Source organism: Grammomys surdaster, unplaced genomic scaffold (assembly GCF_004785775.1).
Source record: "Grammomys surdaster isolate TR1022 unplaced genomic scaffold, NIH_TR_1.0 196, whole genome shotgun sequence".
Classification (NCBI taxonomy): Eukaryota; Metazoa; Chordata; class Mammalia; order Rodentia; family Muridae; genus Grammomys; species Grammomys surdaster.
This window is the reverse complement of record NW_021604641.1, coordinates 5,776,067-5,794,651: the sequence shown is the minus strand read 5'-3', so window position 1 is coordinate 5,794,651 and position 18,585 is coordinate 5,776,067. Positions and strand designations below refer to the sequence as shown.

At 33.5% G+C, this 18,585-nt stretch overlaps 1 protein-coding gene across 4 annotated transcripts in view; it reads right to left on the bottom strand.

Moving 5' to 3' along the window:
- The window catches only part of Brinp3 (BMP/retinoic acid inducible neural specific 3), a 362,612-nt gene that overhangs the window by 167,598 nt on the left and 176,429 nt on the right, over window positions 1-18,585 (bottom strand). For all 4 annotated transcript variants that reach the window (XM_028769967.1, XM_028769965.1, XM_028769968.1 and 1 more), the window contains one exon: window positions 5,160-5,350. In XM_028769967.1, the coding sequence (XP_028625800.1) occupies window positions 5,160-5,350 (191 nt within the window). The remainder of the gene's footprint in view (window positions 1-5,159; window positions 5,351-18,585) is intronic.

Below are 18,585 nucleotides of genomic sequence, written 5' to 3'. Positions count from 1 at the left end.
AAGGAAACATATTTGTTTGCAGGTTGTTCCTGAATCCCATAAATTGGCAGAGACTATCAGACAACACAGTGTGTAATTTAAGAATACACAGCACGTGCAACCCTTCTCAAATACACCTGTAGAACTCTAAATATGAAATGAACAACACTTGTAAACTGAGTTAACATCAGCATACACTGTGTATTTATTCTGCATTTCTTTAAAGCATAAACACTGAAAATTAAAAATTTATCTGATATTAGTCTCTATTAGAGTGGCTTCTGCTCTATCAGAGTACACCAAACCATGAAATAGCAATACATCAAATATTTCAAGAAAATAACAATCATACTATTCTAAAACCATTAATTAAATTATATCAAATGATTCAACTTTACTCACTGAATAATCTCTAAAGTATAATGCAATAAAAAAAACATTTATCACAATGTGTGTGTAAAATCAAAATTGGTTTTATGTTCTATTACCTCCTCAGATAAACTTTATTTTCATTTTCTCATTAATTTCCCTGTTACAACTGTGAACTTTTACCAGGCTATTTCAAAATAAAGCCATATTAGTATATTTATGTCTTGGTTAACCCAGTTGAACTTGAGCTTTTAAAAAAGTAATTGCCAATTCTAGACATTTATTTGACATTATGATGAATGATTTATTGAGAAATACAACTTTATATCAATACATGAATCACTTCTATGGGATATTATTGAGCTCCACAGCAGTTTGAGCCTCTGTTTTGAAATTTACAATTTCATTAATGAGCTCCTGCTCACATGTACTCTCATAATTACACAAAATAACCACAACAAATTGCTGCATTTCATTTTCTGGAATGCAGCTCATAGTTAGCACTAATTGCTGAACTCCTTTGTGTTTTTCAAGAATTCACAGGAATAAAGTTGGCATGATTGTGCAGATCTGATTGTATTTTTGTTGATGTCTGATAATCTCATTTTAGTTTATTTTTAGCAGTACTTTGTCTTTTAAATTCTGAGAATTGAGAGGCAAAACCATTCAACATTTATTCGAGAAATAAAATGCCTAGTACATGGTACATTGAATACACACATAATAATAAAGCCAGGTAACTGAGCATTTTCTAATATCAGAAAAATATAATATAATTAATATAATAATGTAATATATAGAAATAATGACTGGAAATTCTAGAGCTATAATGAAGAAATTAAATTTAGTTTTAACACAGTATAACAACCCTCTGTATTTTTATTCTGTCATTGTTTATTCACTTGTTTATTTGTAGAGGGGTGGTTAGTGATTGTATATGAGTTAGAGTGGCTTCCATAGAGTAGCTCTACGCCATTTTTAATTGTACTTGGATGCTATTGAACATGTCTTCCAATGGCCTTTAACCAACCACCTTTACCATGTTTACTTTGTGATTTTTGCATTGTTTACTACATGTATGATCATACACAAACATGTAAGACACTTTTTAAATCCATGTAGGGACACTTTTTAGTGTATGTGTACTTTAAAAAGTCTCTAAATTTGAGTCTCACTTAGACTCACAATGTTAGGCTTCATCACAGTTTGAAGACAGCTCAGTGGCATAAATCCACAGAGTCCCAAAATGTATCTATCCTGCTTCAGACATCACCAGTCACCTAGACATTACAAAACCTCTAAAAATCAATAGTTTTGAGAGCAAAATTAAGCCCAGAAAGATACATTTGCCTCCTTCTCAGTCCTTACTCCTTTCACTCCTGTACACTTGACAAATTTTCCGAAGTGCACAGACATGCTATTAGGATCTTGCATATGCATCATTTCCACTTTTTTTATTTTACCTTTTTTTCTTTTTTTGGATGTTTTATTTATTTACATTTCAAATGCTACCCCTTTCCTGGTTTCCCCTCCAGAAAACTCCTATCCCATACCCCTTCCCTGCTTCTATGAGGGTGCTCAACCACCCACTCCTGCCTTGGCACCCTGGCCCCTACACTGAGGCATCAAATCTTCACAGGGCCAAGGGCTTCTCCTCCCACTGATGCCCTGCAAGGCCATCCTCTGCTACATATGCAGCTGGGGCCATGGGTTGCTCCATGTGTACTCTTTGGTTGGTGGTTTAGTCCTTGGGAGTTCTGGGGATCTGGTTGGTTGATATTGTTCTTCCTATTGGTTGCAAACCTCATAAGCTCCTTCAGTCCGTTTTTTAACTCCTCCATTGGGGACCCCGTGCTCAGTCCAATGGTTGACTGTTTAGCATCTGCCTCTGTACTTCTCAGGCTCTGGCAGAGCCTCTCGGGAAACAACTATATCAGGATCCTGTCTGCAAGCACTTCTTGGAATCTGCAATATTGTCTAGATTTGGTGTCTGTATATGAGATGGATCCCCAGTTGGGGCAGTCTCGGAATGGCCTTTCCTTCAGTCTCTGCTCCACACTTTGTCTCCATATTTTCTCCCATGATAATAAACACGAAAGGTAAGTGTTTCTATTCATATCCTCTTTATTCATCATCTTCTTCCTACTTTGTTTCTTCTCTCTTATCTATGTCTTGACTTCTAATCTTCAGAATCTGGACACACATACATATGGAAGATCTATTGGTTTTATAGTTAGTACAAGAAGAACAATTTGAGTTGCCCAATTGCCAATATTAGAGTGTCAACTTCCAAACATCATCTTTCCTAGTTGCCCCTGGACTCATTGTTTCTCATCAGAGGCTCTTTTTGGGCCTTATTTGTATTATAGACATATATTGTAAACTATGGAGAAATTTATCTTTCTATATAGTTCTTTTTGTGTGTGTGAAAGAAATGTTTAAAGCATTTTTAATATGGAGTTGCATGCTACATTAAAATATATACTTTCTCTGACATATTTCTTTTGTGAGACAAAACTCTATGGGTAAATATTCATTAAGTTTAGTCATGAATTGTGGCTGAATGTTTTTTTACTTATGGGTAATAAAAACTGCTGTGTAATTCTAGTTTTAATGAACAAAAAATCAATAACTATATAATAAACATGCATCCATGCTTTCTCTATTAGAAATTATACTCTAACATACTGTTTTCATTATTAAAATTGATTTCTGAGAAAGTCTATTACTTTTCAGAGTCTGCAAGCAAAGTATCTAACAATATCCTACTTTACAGCTTTTCTACCTCAGCTGAGATTTCTGAAACTGCATTAGCTCTGTATTTATTTATACAACTTACTATTGATTTATGCTCAGTTTCTTGGTGTGATCTGGTTATTTAAATGCTTACTGCTACATTATAAATTACATTTTATAAATTATAGTTTATATAGAATTGTATTTTATAATATACATATACAGAAAAAATTTCAACTTCGTGTACTAAAGACACTAAACATAAACATGTCAGAACATTCTTCTTTGTTTGATAATTCTGCAAAAGATATTTCAATATTTTTTAAGATTATCTTTGATAGATGTGATTGAGTGAATGTGTATGTGTGTATGTGTATACATCCATTCATGGCCAAAATTGCATTTCATCAAATATCAAAGTAATACCCTTTCAACTTACAGGCATGAGAAGATGCAGATATTTATTTTAATTTCATAAAACTATGAATGTTTGCTTTTTTGTTTTAAGTTTGAAATGTGAGATAAAAATGACAAAATACACTTTTTATTTATTTTGCTGTGGATAATATTATCTAAGAAATTACTGTGAGTATTCTCTGTTTAGTTATATCTTTCTATTTGCTAAAAGCAATAATATAATTAGTTTAATATACCTTAGAATTATCATTCAAGTATTATTGTTTCAGTATCCCAACCTTCAATACCCTATTCTCTTTTTCACCTTTATTTGACATTTCTTTTGATAATTGTACCTAAAACATTTATTGTTTTAACAGTTTTGATAATCAATCTTACTATGTACGAAGTCAAATAACATTAGTGAGCAAATATTGTTCCGGTGATTCTACATTACCTTTGTCTTTTAGAAATTTGTATATTCCAATTCTATTTTTAAATACAGTATACGTATTTTTTGCTGTGACTCACTTTCATGATAATAAAATATCTTGTTATATTTTTAAAATTATAACATAAGGAAAAATTATAAAGATAATCTATATGCTTTTTAAGGATTATTTTACAAGTACTATTCTAGGAAGTCACTGAAAGAGGTTGCACTTCAAAATTCAAATAAATTTTCATAACACTTGGTCATAAAAATGAAAAAAATGCTACTTATCAATTGAAAATACTGCATCAACCTGCATACAACTATACCTTATAAATAAAAGCATTTGAAAAGGGGCAACATATTTCTAAAATAATCATTTAAATCACTGGTCAGAGAAATATCCAGAAAGATACCATAGAAATGGGATAAAACTCTCTAAGGACTCAGTGGGGTTGACCTTAGCCAAAATGCCCAACACTGGGAAGAGGAAACTCGAAGAACCCACCTACAGTAGCTGGACAGGCCCTCTAACAGATGGACAGGGTTACTAATCCACAGTCAAATTTTCTGACCCAGATCTGTTCCTGTCTAAAAGAACCTCAGGGACACAAATGGAGAAGAGACTGAAGGAAACGTGGTTCAATGACCAAGCCAACTTGGGATTTATCTCATAGGAGTACAGCAAGGCATGACACTATTATTTATACTATGATGCGCTTATAGACTGGAGCCTGGCATAGCTGTCTCCTGAGAGACACTACCAGCAGCTGACTGAGACAGAAGCAGATACTTATACACCCAACCACTGAACTGAAGTTGAAGACTCCTATGGTTGAATTAGGGAAATACTAAAGAAACTGGAGGGGAGAGCAACCCCATAGGAAGTACAGCAGTCTCAACTTACCCAGACCCCAGGGAGCTCCCAGAGCCTGAGCCACCAACCAGGAGTATACCAGCACAAATATAGCAGAGGTCTGCCTGGTCAAGCCTTAGTGGGAGAAGATGGGCTTAGTCCTTCAGAGGCTTTTGGCCTCAGGGAAGGGGGAGTCCTGTTGATGGGGGGGTAGCATCCACTCAGAGGCAAGGGGGAAGAGGAATTAGATGAGGAACTGAGGGAGGGGGAACAAAAAGGGGGCAATGACAAGAATGGAAATAAATAAAAGAATAAAAATTGGAAAAAAATGAGATAAAATGAAGGAACGGGAAAATGTTTTTGTAAGTTCAAGGATGAAGTTCAGCTTACCTTGATGGCAGTGGATGCAATTTGGATGTGATGAAGTCTGCGGAGGGTGCTATCCCTGTCAATAAAATAGGAAGCAGCCAACTGATGTAAGGTCTCAAGAGTAACAGATGAACTATTGGTGCTGGTTTCACTTCCTTCAGATCGTTTGCTCAGCTTCCGCTTGTCCACAAAAATTGTGAGTGACTCCTCTCCTGTATTAATAACATAAAAATGATTTTATTTCCCAGTTAAAATAAGTTTTATACTTATCCCCGAGAAAGAATGCCTACAGAATCCTGTGAAGAAACAATTAGTAAAATCATAAAATTTAATGAATATTTCAAAGTTTTAAAGGTTTTTCTTTCCCAAATACCTAGAAGTATCAAAGACATTGAAGACTTGGAATATTTGTTTAGGATACATTTAAATATAGAGATATTAAAGGACAGTTTCATTAACCAAATTGACATTGTCTTGTAGTTTAACTAAGTAAACATATGCAGACCACAAAACAAACTATAATAAAACATCAAGTGAAGTTTTGTAGCACTGTATTTAACCATACCTTTTACAACAGAAATGGTATAGTGAAATAGAAACAAGAAAACATAATTAGTTCTCAGCTATACATTTAAAATGAACAAAATCTCTGTTTTATGCATATATGTACACATTCACAAGTTCCCTTCCTATTATGTATTGAAGTATGATGCATTAAAAAGCACTGTGTAAGTGACTACACTCAATGGAAGTTGTAGAAACTGACAGTGGACGGTGGAATATGAGACAAGACTTGCAGAGCATTACATGGAAAATCAGGTTTCCAGAGATTAAATGCCAATGAACAAAACCTACATTATGTAAGTTAGACATGAAGAGTGTTTTCTTCTCAGACATTTACAACATTGCATATTTATCTAACACGTGATTGCCAAACTGGCTGCATGTTCTGTCTCTTAGGAACCCATCTGTTCTGATGGAACTGTGCCCAGTTACAAACTGATAGGTTTTGCTTAAGGAAGGTCAAATAAGATCATCCACAAATGCAGTGTGGATCTCCTTTCTATCTGAAAGATTATATATATATTACAATAGGATGTCATGGGATCATCTAATCCTTGAGCTCATAGACCTCTGCAATACAGCAGGTCACAGTAAGCTGTTAACAAAAATTTGCATATACAAAACATTATATGATTGAAATAATTTAAAATGTTTTTGAGACTATAATTATATCATTTACCGCTTCCATTTCTAGCAAACCTCGATACCACAGTTTAAAGGATAGTGCTATGACAGAATGCAGAGAAATGGTTACATTGACAAGTGTATATGATGTGGCTCAGGGAAATGTGTAAGATGAGTATGTGAGCCTGCAATTAAATGAGTGATGACAAAAAGATGCTTATATTTAAGAGCACCACTAAAAAACCAAATGAGTTTTCAAATGGTTCTAAAATGTAAGAAATGTAGATAAATCTCAAAACAGCTTCCATCAGAAGCACACATAGCAAATACACTAACAACTAGTTAACACGTATTTTCCCCCAAGGAAAAGACAAACATGTAAAATGGACACATCAAAAAAAAAAAAAAGAAAACAAATCAATATTGGAAGCAATAAAAATAAATTTTTTGAGCTCTCTGTATTTTTTATTGAAGTATTCTTATTTCTAAATCTAAACACAAACCAATCTGCTTAAAAATTTTACATTTTTTATTTTATTTTGATATTTTTTATTTCTTCTTCTTCTTATTATTATTTGTTTACTTATTTATTTATTTACAGTCCAAATGTTTCACTCTTCCCAGTCCCTCCTCCGCAAGTTTTTTCCTCCATCCTCCTTCCTCTTTGCTTCTGAGATGGTGCTCCCCTACTAACCCACCCATCCACCCCCACCTCACCCCACAACAGTATGCAGCAGTATCCCCTTCCCTGGAGCATCAAGTTTCTACAGAATTAGGCACATACTCTTCCACTGAGGCCAGACAAGGCAAGCAGTTTGTGAGTGTAACATAGTCCACCTCCTTGGTATGGTACATTCTCCTAGGCATTGGTCATGGCTGCTTCTTACAATTATCATTAGTTATTTATTCATATGTCTGAGTATAACACACAAATCACATTTACTTGGATGGTCTATTTGTATTCATGTGTACATACATGCACATGTAATGTATTTATATCAATTAATGATGATTTCATTTTTTCTCATGCATCTTAATGCATTTTTCCATATATCCTGTATACAGCTCAAAACACATCTTTGAAAGAGACATTTTAAGTCATGGTTTAAACATAGCTTTGAAAAAATTTTGGTAATAGAAAATTTAAACATCAAACTTGCTGAACTGACACAAAAGGATTCACAGGGAATTCTACCAAAACTTTGAAGATGAAAAAAAGGTTCTTTGAGATGTTTCAAGATAACATGACAGAAAAAAATCTTAATGTAATTTCACACAACAGTGGCACAAATATTTGAAGTTTATAGAGACAACACATAATTATTCATTAGTATTTCTGAAAGATAAAAATGATGTAGCAATATATAATATTTACTAGTAAAATAAAACAAATCTTCCTTCTCCCAACCAATTGTAATAATTCTAACAGTGTGAGGATGTTTCGAGATTAGGAAATAAAGAAAAAATTAGCACATCATGATATCTAGGGATAGAAATTATGGTTATCATTAATGCTTACAATGTATTTGATGATGGATATCTATTCATTACTACTTAGAACTTTGTAAATTAATAATTAGATCACAACTCTTAAATAAGATAATAGACGTAGCTCCAGTAAAAAGCCAAGTAATTTACTAGAGAAAATTAGAAAATTTTTCTGATTAAAATTAGATCCAAATGAGTGTGGGATCAAAGGCACTTCCCTGTAGACCTGCTACTTTGGGAGTAAAGGCAGAGATGGTCCAGGAGTCAAGATCTTTCTCAGAGCAATATAGTGAGTTTGTGTCCTATGTGCGCAGCATGAAAGTCTAAGTACATAAATATACACAAAGACATAAGCACACAAACACAGACACAGTTGCCATGAGAAGACAATACAAACACAATGCATGCTAGGTGGATGTTTTCACTAAAACATTTAAAAGTGATTAATGATGTTGTACTAATGTGAAATTTAAAAAGCTCAATAGACAAATTTGTGTACTCAGTTATAGAAATTATGTATAAATCAACTATATAAAACACTAACCAAATGGTCAAAACCTCACTGATGTAATATTACAAACCATTAATCATGAAAGCTAAAAAATCTACATAGTAACCAGATTTTCTACTACTCAGAGCACATACCAAGAGGTTGTAAAACCTTAACAAAAAGTCATAAAAAGGTAACTAATGATTTATTATAGGTACTAGGACAGAAGATAAAATACTGATTGAGTTTATCTACACAAAACTTCACCAACAACTGTGTTATGGTTTTTAACTCTCAGTGAACCTGTGGAGCTCTGAGAGGTGATGAATGTTTAGCCAGATAATTACTCCTAATGGATATGTATGTAAACTTTCTTTGTTGTAAACGTCTATTTAAACTTATTATTTGATTCTATATGTGAAGCTGTGGTAACCTGTTTAACATGTGATCATGTATTCTGAAAGATGTATAAGTGTTAAGAACAAAATAGAAGAGTCAGTACTGAGCCTGGAGAGAACATTTTAGACAGATCTGAACTCACATAGAACTTTGAAGTAAATGCATAGCTTTGGGAGAAAAGACCTTGAGAGTAAGAGCATAATTGTGACACTAGAGTGAAAGGAGGGAGCAAGATTAGAGGAATTCAGAGTGGAATAATTTAGAAACTATAGGTACATAAAAAACTAAGAGAGTAATGTGCAGAATGCAGAGAAAAAGAGGAAAAAAGAAGCTACAGAGAGAGCAAAAAGAACAGGCAGGCTTCTTCTTACCATGGGACAGAACAGGTCTTTTCTTAATACCAAGACAGGCTTAATCTTACTAAAGGAACAAAGCTTTCTTCTGACAAACTTGGGTTTAATTCATTTAGCATTAAAAGTGTAGAAGTCTTTTCTTTCTCTGTGCAATAAAGATTAGAGCTCATTTTTCATCCAGAATAAGTGAGTTCTTTCTGCACTGGTGCTTCATCTTTGGCTCCAAATGTATTTGTAAGTATGAATGTGTGTGTGTGTGTGTGTGTGTGTGTGTCTGTGTGTGTCTGTGTGTGTCTGTGTGTGTGTCTGTGTATAGTTGTGAGAGTTCATGCAAGGTGGGCCTAACTGGTTTGAATGGAAATATATATATGCACACATGTGAATCTGTATATGAATTTATGTGTTTATGCATATTTGCTTAGGTAAAAGTTTTTCTTTCTGCAAGCATTATTCTCTACTCCTGGTTCAATAGGAGTTTATTGGTCCAAACTTTCCTAACCTGACAAATAAGAGGCATCTGGACAAAAGGGAAAAGGCTCTAGCAATTAATCCTTTACTTAATCTTCTGCTGTTTTAGGATGAGGTGCTAAGTGCGAGAGACTGCTGTTTCTGGCCTCAGAGAAATACAGAAGGCAGGTCAGCTATAATAGCATAGTAACTTAGACTTGATAAGTAAACCTTTAATTATTATACAGCAACCCCAAATATCCATAGCAACCCAGCAACTGCAGTTTTGACTATCAGAAAAGGACCTAATAGTAGTCCCACTATAAAAGAGCTTAATAAATACTGACATATTTTTAGGAATTCTTGCAGCAGCAGCATTAATATCAGGGACATGAACATTTAATCTCTTGGTAAGACGTATGTCAACCTCAGAAAATAGACATACTATTGCTTCTTTTTAAACAAGATTAAGATTAAAATTAAATTCTAGGTCTTTCTATTTAGACAAATTTAGAAAATATTCACAGCATTTTTTGCAGTTTCCTGCACTTCTGTGATAGCTCTCTATCTTCCTTTCTGCCCCACTTAAAACTCATGGCCTCTTTTGTCACTGAGTATTATTGAATGCAAATATATATCTACATATTCATTTATGTTCTTATGTTTAACCTGTTGGATCCATATAATATTTAGAAAACAAAAAAATTATTCTGAACCAAAGCCCTTAGACTAATATAAGTGAATTTTTGATAAACAAAGACTGCCTTTTTAATTTTCTTGTGATGAACTTTTTAGCACTGTCATAGAGTATATTACCATGTCCTGAAAATAAGTTATCTGAGTGGGTATTTCTAAGATATTTTTCCTATTGACACTTTTCATTTGAAAAGAAAAATTACTATTAAATACTTTCTCATGAAACTCAAATCTTGTTTTATCCAAAATGACAGAAACAATATATGCATGTGCTTTGTTTGGTTTGCTTTTAGTTTGTTTTACAGTTATTGCTTAATGAGTTTGTTGTTTGTTTCCTTTTTTTCCACTAATGTTCTCTGAATTAAGAATATTTAGCAAACATTAGACTCTTCCCTAAAAAAAAACCCACATAATTAGATATAGTAATCGCTGTTTTAAATAAAATGACTCAAAATATACTGCACATGATGGCCTACAGGATACTGTATATTCAAACAAAGATGAGCATAGAAAAATGGGGGACTGAAATGAATGAGCAAGAACATCTTTCTTTTGTTTCTAAAGGAGAGCTATACATTTATTTTTATCACCTGTGTGTATATAAATCACAAATTTATATTTTTCTAATATAAAATCATTAATAGCTAAATTATACAATCAGAAAAAAATGAAATACCTTAGTCGACTTATATGTTTAGCAATTCAATATATTTATTTAAATTTGCCCAATTTAAATAAATAATTATAAGGATAATACGACATAATGGATATCATGAGAGCAGCATGCATGGTATTTCTATTACATATGAAGCATAAATTTTTATCATTTACCATACTCTCCTTGTTGATTTTCATTTTATTAAAGTTGCATAAGTTTGCAGTGCCCTAAGTTCTAAAAGAGAGCTAATATCCTCTCTGAGGTCTTTGGAAACATTAAACAATAATCAGTAGTCCTTGACAAAGAAAATATAAGTATAATAAATTATATTTTATTCTCTTTTCCTAATTTTATTTTATCTCATGAAGAATGAGAAAGACTGATATTTTCATATTGTTCATACTACTGATTATCTTTTATTACAAGAACATAGACTATATCAGTATTATTATCTAGTAGATTTTTGGTTTCAAAATATTTGGTATGATTAAAAGGGTTTTAAAAAAATGGTGCCTAATACTTTGTTAAAAATGACCCATTGAAAATTGACTTTCTTACCCCCTCCCCTTGTAAAACATGCTATAAAAAACATTTCATGTTCAAAAATAAATAAATTAAAAAAAAAAAGAAAATTGACTTTCTTATATTTAAAATAGAATATTATTCATATATTTTTTTAAAATCTCCTTAAGTCAAACTGAGACTGCTTATTTATAAACATAAGTTATTTTTAAAAAATCTGTGTTAATTTGTTATTCATAATATACCAAGTATGTAGGTGGTGTTAACCAGCTTATGATACAGATCAATTAATATGTTCTATTTTCAAGAACCATCAATCTTTATAGAGAATAATAACATTTTCACCTAATGCATCTGTTTTAATATTAAAAATATGAGTGACTACCATTTTTTATGGTTTTTAAAATTATTTGAGAAACTTATAGCAAGACTTGACAATGAAGGTTGCATTCTCAACTTCAAAGTTTCCCACAAGGATTCATTTATACAACTGTTTTAGAAGTGTATGCTTAAAACTGCTGCTATGGGTAAGCAAAACATGAGTTACAAAAGACAGTAACACATGGCAAGCAGAGACTGTGGTTTTGAAAGTGTTTCAGCTCTCCAAATCTGCTAGAAGACCAAACAGACAAATGATAGCAGATAGAAGATGTGATTATTCCACACGGAGACCATGCAGCTGCGTTCGTCAACTGAAGCTCTATGGTGGTTTGTGTACAATAGCAGCACAAATTGAAGAATGCTTTTATGGACACTGTGAAACACAGAAATATAAAACAAAACCAAATCATGGTTTATATGCTTCACTGTGATTAGCTGTCAGCCTTGTATACTTCTGAGCTATGTCATTTTGCTTATTCTTTTCGTGTTCTGACATTCAAATAGCCTATGTTAATTTAAAAAGTAATAGAAATTAAATTATTTAATATTATTTACTGCTTACATGGCTTTATCAATTTTCATTTTTGTGTGTATATATTATTATTTTGGTTAGAAACAATATTCTGAAGAAATTAGAACAAAAGGTAATAGAGTAAAAAAGTAAATGAAGGATCTGGAGAGATGGGAAGTGGTTAACAGCATTTAATGCTCTTCCAACGACTTGCGTTCAGTTCTCAGAATCTATGTAGCAACTTACAAAATTCTTTCATTCTAGCCTCAGAGATTTGGATTCCAGGGTCACAAAGTACACATGTGGTGTATATGCATAATAGAAAAAATATTCATATACCTAAAGTAAGAACATACCAATTGATTGTTCAGTACTGAATGGTCAGCTCTGAAAACTTTCTTACAAATAACACTGTATGGACTGAAGAGGTTAGATTTCAGAATGTATTTATATGTATTAAATAATGATAGTGAAAAAGATGTCAGGTTAAAGATTGATGGAAGGGATATGTAGTAGTATTTAACGGGATAGGAGAAAGGAGAAATTTTGTAATTATAATATCAATTTTTCTTAAAAACAAAACAAAACAAAACAAAAGACTTCAACTTTTACATGAATCCTGGTGTTAAATCAATGAGAATATTTCATTATATGTCATTTTATTTTGCAATCATTTATTGTTTTTTATGTTGAAAAATAAGCATATGTGGCTCATTGGTCAATTGCTGAGATCTGTAATCAGCATATGAAAATGGTTCACTTCTTGTGGTATTGAAAGGGAGAACACATTGATCAACAGAGTCAAGTGAAACAGCTGTGTGTCATCATGCAGTAGAAAGGCTTAAAAAGCGCAGAAAAGTTATACCTACTCTCTTGCATTTTCCCTCTTAAAAAGAAGCCTTCTTCAACTTAACATCCAAAATGAAAAACATCATATAACACTCACAGCCACCAGCAAATACTATTCACAAACTACCAAATTTTATTCTACTTATTTTTAGAGCCATTATATTTTCTTTTATTTTTAATATAATTTTGAATTTAAACATAAGCATGTCATAGATTGAATAATAATGGTCCCAATAGGCACAAATATTTGAATGCTTAATTAAGGAACGACAGTATTTGAAAAGATTAGTAGAATTAGGAGCTATAGAGTTATTGGAGGAAGTATATGTCACTGGGGTTCAGCTTCAAAATTTCATGACAAACTTACAGTCTCTCCCTGTCTATGAGTCAAAATGTAACTCGTAGACACTGCTCCAGTGTCTGCATGCAAGTTTATATTAAATCCACCATGATGATAATAGATTAAACCTCTGATACTGTAAGCAAGCCTAATTAAATGTTTTCTATTATAATATTTGAATTGGTCATGGTGTTGCTTTACACCAGTAGATCAGTGAATACCCAAAAGATGCTCCACCATATCACAAGGACAGCTGCTCTACTATATTCCGAACAACCTTCTTTGTAAGATCCAAAAGCTAGAAATAAGACAGATGCCCCTCAACGAAAGAAAGGATACAGAAAATGTGGTTCATTTACACCATAGAATACTACTCAGCTATTAAAAACAAAGACATCATGCATTTTGTAGGCAAAAGGATGGAACTAGAAAATATCATCCTGAGTGAGGTAACATAGATGCAAAAGGACATGCATGGAAATATACTCACTGAGAAGTGGATATTAGACAAATGTTCAGAAGACCCATGATCAAACTCACAGACTATAAGTATGTGGTGGAGGGCAGTTGAGCCCTCTAGAAAATCTCAGAGACTTGGAATAGGAATAGCTACCAGGACTCAATGGTGATTACTGCCAATCAGTAAGGAGATGTAACCTGAAGAGACCACCACCAGTATATAGACATGGTCCCCAGTTGAGGCAGGAGACCACCCATCCATCTTAAAAAATTTTGACCCAGAACTGCCCCAGGCTAAAGGGAAAATATAAACAAAAATGGAACAGAGACTGAAAATCCATTCAGAGACCACCTCAACTTGAGATCCAACACATGTGCATACATCAAACCCTGACACTGCTACTAATGCCATAGTGTACTGTCAGATAGGAACCTGACATGGATATCCTTGGAAAGGGTCTACCAGCAGCTGAGTGAGACAAATGCAGATATTTACAGCCAACCATTAGATTGAGGTCAGGAACCCATAAGGAAGAGATGGGGAAAGAATAAAGGTACTGGGTGTAAGAGATTATACCCCTATAGGAATAACAACAGTGTCAACTAATGGTAACTCCTCAGAGCTCCAAGGAACTAAGTATATGCAGGTGGGGTGGGTCCTGGCCCCAAGGCACAAGGGTAGAAAAGTCTGCCCTCAGTGGGAGAGGAAGCCCTTAATCTAGTAGAAACTGGATCCCTTAGGGAGAAGGGATGCTGGGTGTGGTGGTGAGGTCAGGGGATGAGTGAGAGAGTACAACTTCAGAGGCAAAAGACATGGCATGGAGATGAGATAATGAATTCAGGGAGGGGGCACCAGGAAGGAGGACAATTTACGGAATGTAAATAAATAAAATTATAAAAATTTTGAAAATGTAAAAGGCAAAAAATATGAGGTTTTGAAATATTGTAAACAAAAATTCGTTCTCACAAGAATTTCTTTTAGATAAAAATCATAAGTCTTGAAACTTATAAAAATATAGTGTTGTCTGGTAAATATTTAGTTATGGCTTTTATTGAATCTGTATATTCAAATGATGTTTGTACTGGAAATTATTTTATGCACCACCCCGAAAACAAAAACTATTAGAAGGTATTTGAAGTAATAAAGACCAACACATTTCTTTGTTCCTAAGATAAAAAAATGATTCAAGTAATAATACATCTGTTATGAAAGTAATTGAGTTGGGGGAGGAGGGAACTGGTAGATAGCGTAGTGATGAATAGGGCCTTTTGCTCTTACTGAGGATCTGATTTTGCCAGAGTCTCTGCCAGGCAACTCAAAACTGCTTATACTACCAGGTATCAGGAAGGATCACTCTCTTCTGGTCCCTGATGAGACTTAGATTTACATGTACAAGCCCACACAAACACACACACACACATACACACACAGACACACACAGAGAGAGAGAGAGAGAATCAGTAATATACATTACATATACATATGCATATGTATATATATATTCCTGAACTCCTTTTGCTTTAATCTCTTCATAAAATTGCAATAGAATGAAATAAAGGCTTTTGGTGGAAGTAGAAAGAGGAGCAGAAGCAAGCATCAAAATTCTCTCCTGAGTTTAGCAGAAAGTGAGGGTGGGAGGTTGTAAGAAGAGCCAACTGTTATTTTTTTCAATTCTTGAAAGATGTAGCGAACGTAGAAGTAACTGCATCTTTCCAATGCTAGTATGACTGGCTGAATAAATCATTTTATTCTGAAAATATTAATCAGAAATATTTAAAATGATTCTACATATATGATGTAGCAATTTTATAAAATAATAAATGTTTTCATAATAACACTTTTTAATTATATTTGAGTACTTGAAACCAGGAATCACTTTTAATAATACTTTAAATTACTGCCTCTTTAGTTAAATCAATCCCTGTAATTTTAAGGATATATTTTTTCCTCTTTATTTGTTATTGTACTTTAGACATACATTGTAGGGATACACACCTAATCCTTAATTTGTTACATACTACATGAAATTAATAAGAAAGTATTTATGATATTTATTCAATAGCTGGAAATCAATATATCAAAGTAGTGTAAATTTTTTTTCAGATGGATTCTTTAAATTGAAAAATTATATTAGAAATTTAAACAGTGGTGGGATTTAGATACCATTGTCTAAAATAACAGCAAGTAGAATTTCAGCATTGATGAACGATATGGAAGCAATAAAAATAAAACACACAGGGAAAATGATACATACAGAAGTAGATTTTTATATAGTTGAAAATTCAACCAACAGCTTTATCAATAATATTGAAGGCTCGTATACGGGTATTCATTTTGCTGATATTTTTCTAGTTTTCATTATAAAATATTTTAATTCATGGAATAACATCTTTCTTAAATTTCATTTTCTTTCTTTATTGATTGATTAATTTACTCCTTTTGTATCCTGTTCTCAGCTACCCCCTATCTCCTTCCAGTCCTCTCTCTTATACACTCCTTCTATGCATTCCTCCTCCTCTACTCCTATGTATATCTCCTGGATACCAACCCACCCTGACACATAATAATATTTCAGGGCTAAGCGCATCCTCTCTCACTGAGGCAGCACAGGTAGGAAAACAGAATCCACAGGCAAGCCACAGATTCAGTGGCATCCCTGATTGTAGTTGTAGGGAAAACTGCATGAAGACCAAGCTGCACATCTGCTGTATGTGTTCAGGGCCTAGGTCCAGCCCATATATACTCTTTGGTTGGTGTTTCAGTCACTGGGAACATTCAAGGATGTAGGTTAGTTGTCACTGTTGGACTTCTTTTGAAGTCCCAATCCCCTCAGGGTACCCGAATCCTTTCCCCGAGTCTTCTACAAGACTTTGAGAGATCTACCTAATTTTTAGTTGTGGGTCTCTGCTTCTGTTATGGTCAGCTTCTTGGTGGAGCCTCTCAGAAGACAGTTATGCTAGGCTCCGGTCTGCAAGCATAACAGAGTATCATTAATAGTGTGAGTTTTGTCCATGGTATTGGTCACAAGTTGGGCTAGTCATTGATTGGCCATTCTTTAAGTCTCTGTTTCAATTTTGTCTCTGTACTTTCTGTAGGCAGGTAAAAATTGTGTCAAATGTTTTGTGTGTAGGTTGGTGTCCTTAACGCTCCATTGGGGGGGGGGGTTTCTGCCTGTCTGAAGGAGATGGTCACTTCAGGCTCAATCTCCCCCTATGCTCTCAACAAGAGTAACCACCATATACTATACTCCCTGGAGCCTCCCTATCCCTGGCCTTAGCTTTAGAGAGAGGTTAGGAGTGAAAGGAAACTGGTGGCAGGAGAGGATGGGGTGGGTGGGTGGTGAATGACATCTCTAGGACGTGCGGTGCTGATGTTTTAATTATTCTGAGTATTTTAGAAAGGACAAGAGAGAAAATGAGAAGGAAAGGTATAGGGAATATTTAAATTTTATTGTGAATCTCATCTTTTCTTAAAAACAGAATATAATAGTTTCATGCTTTATCAGGTAAGACATGAAACAAATGAACAGTGAGAGAAACAAGACAGGGCTACTTTAATTGTAATAGCTACAATTTAAATTTTGTCTGTTTGTCAGAGTTCATTCCCTAAGTAAAGGTAGTGTATATGTTTAACCTATTTAGTAATTTTGCTTATCTGTGATCAATTACTAACTTTATCTCATGGAGAGCGTGAAAGTGTTTGCAGGTCACACTTAGGGGAAAAAATATCATTGTAATAGAAAAGGCTATGACCTTTAAATTCAAGTGTTATTCCATGATCAGAAAGTTGGAATATTGAATTCAATTCAGGCAGCTTAAGAGAATTCAGGAAGATGACTTACACATAAATTAAGCACATACAATTGTGGGAGGAAAAGGAACTACCGCAGCTTTGAAATGCATTTTGAATCAGAAATATATATCACTTCCTGCTTATTGTTCTAGTGTTCAAAATATCAACATGGCTTTAAAATTTTGTTATGGCTTTTTTTATGATACCATACAGTTTCTAATATTTTTTTCCACATAGGTTAACAATGCCACAGACATTGGTACCCTGTCATTGAGTCTTAATTTGATTTAAACAGTAAGAATATTCTAGAAATGCTTTCTCTAACATTTTATAATAGGCAACATTGATGTTGAATGATACAATTTAACTTAATCAGTCCAATTGGTATTAATAATTTTTAATGTTCTTTCAAAAATTTTGTGTAAGATATAGTATATAAGTATGTAAATATTTAAGTCCCTATACACTGTATTATCACAGTATCACTAACAGTCCACCCCAAATGTAGTTTAATCCCATGAACAGTTTAAATACCATTTATAAATGACTAATTTCACTATCAGCAGGAGCAACCACAACCAAAACAAAAACAATAAAAGAAAACAGAAACAAAAAACTAAATGTATGATTCATATTATAAAATTAATGAAATGATTAAGGAAAAAATCAACAAAATTTGAATAACACATTAATGATTATTATCTATGGGAGCCACATGTGCTACTGTTTCCCCTACATGTAAATCTTATTTTATATATAGAAATTATTCTTGCTACTCTGCTTTGCTGCTAAAGGAGTAAGGAAGCCTTACGTATGTCTTGAAATATTCAACTTCTGAAAAGAAGAAGCTAGAGAAATAATGTTATTTTCACA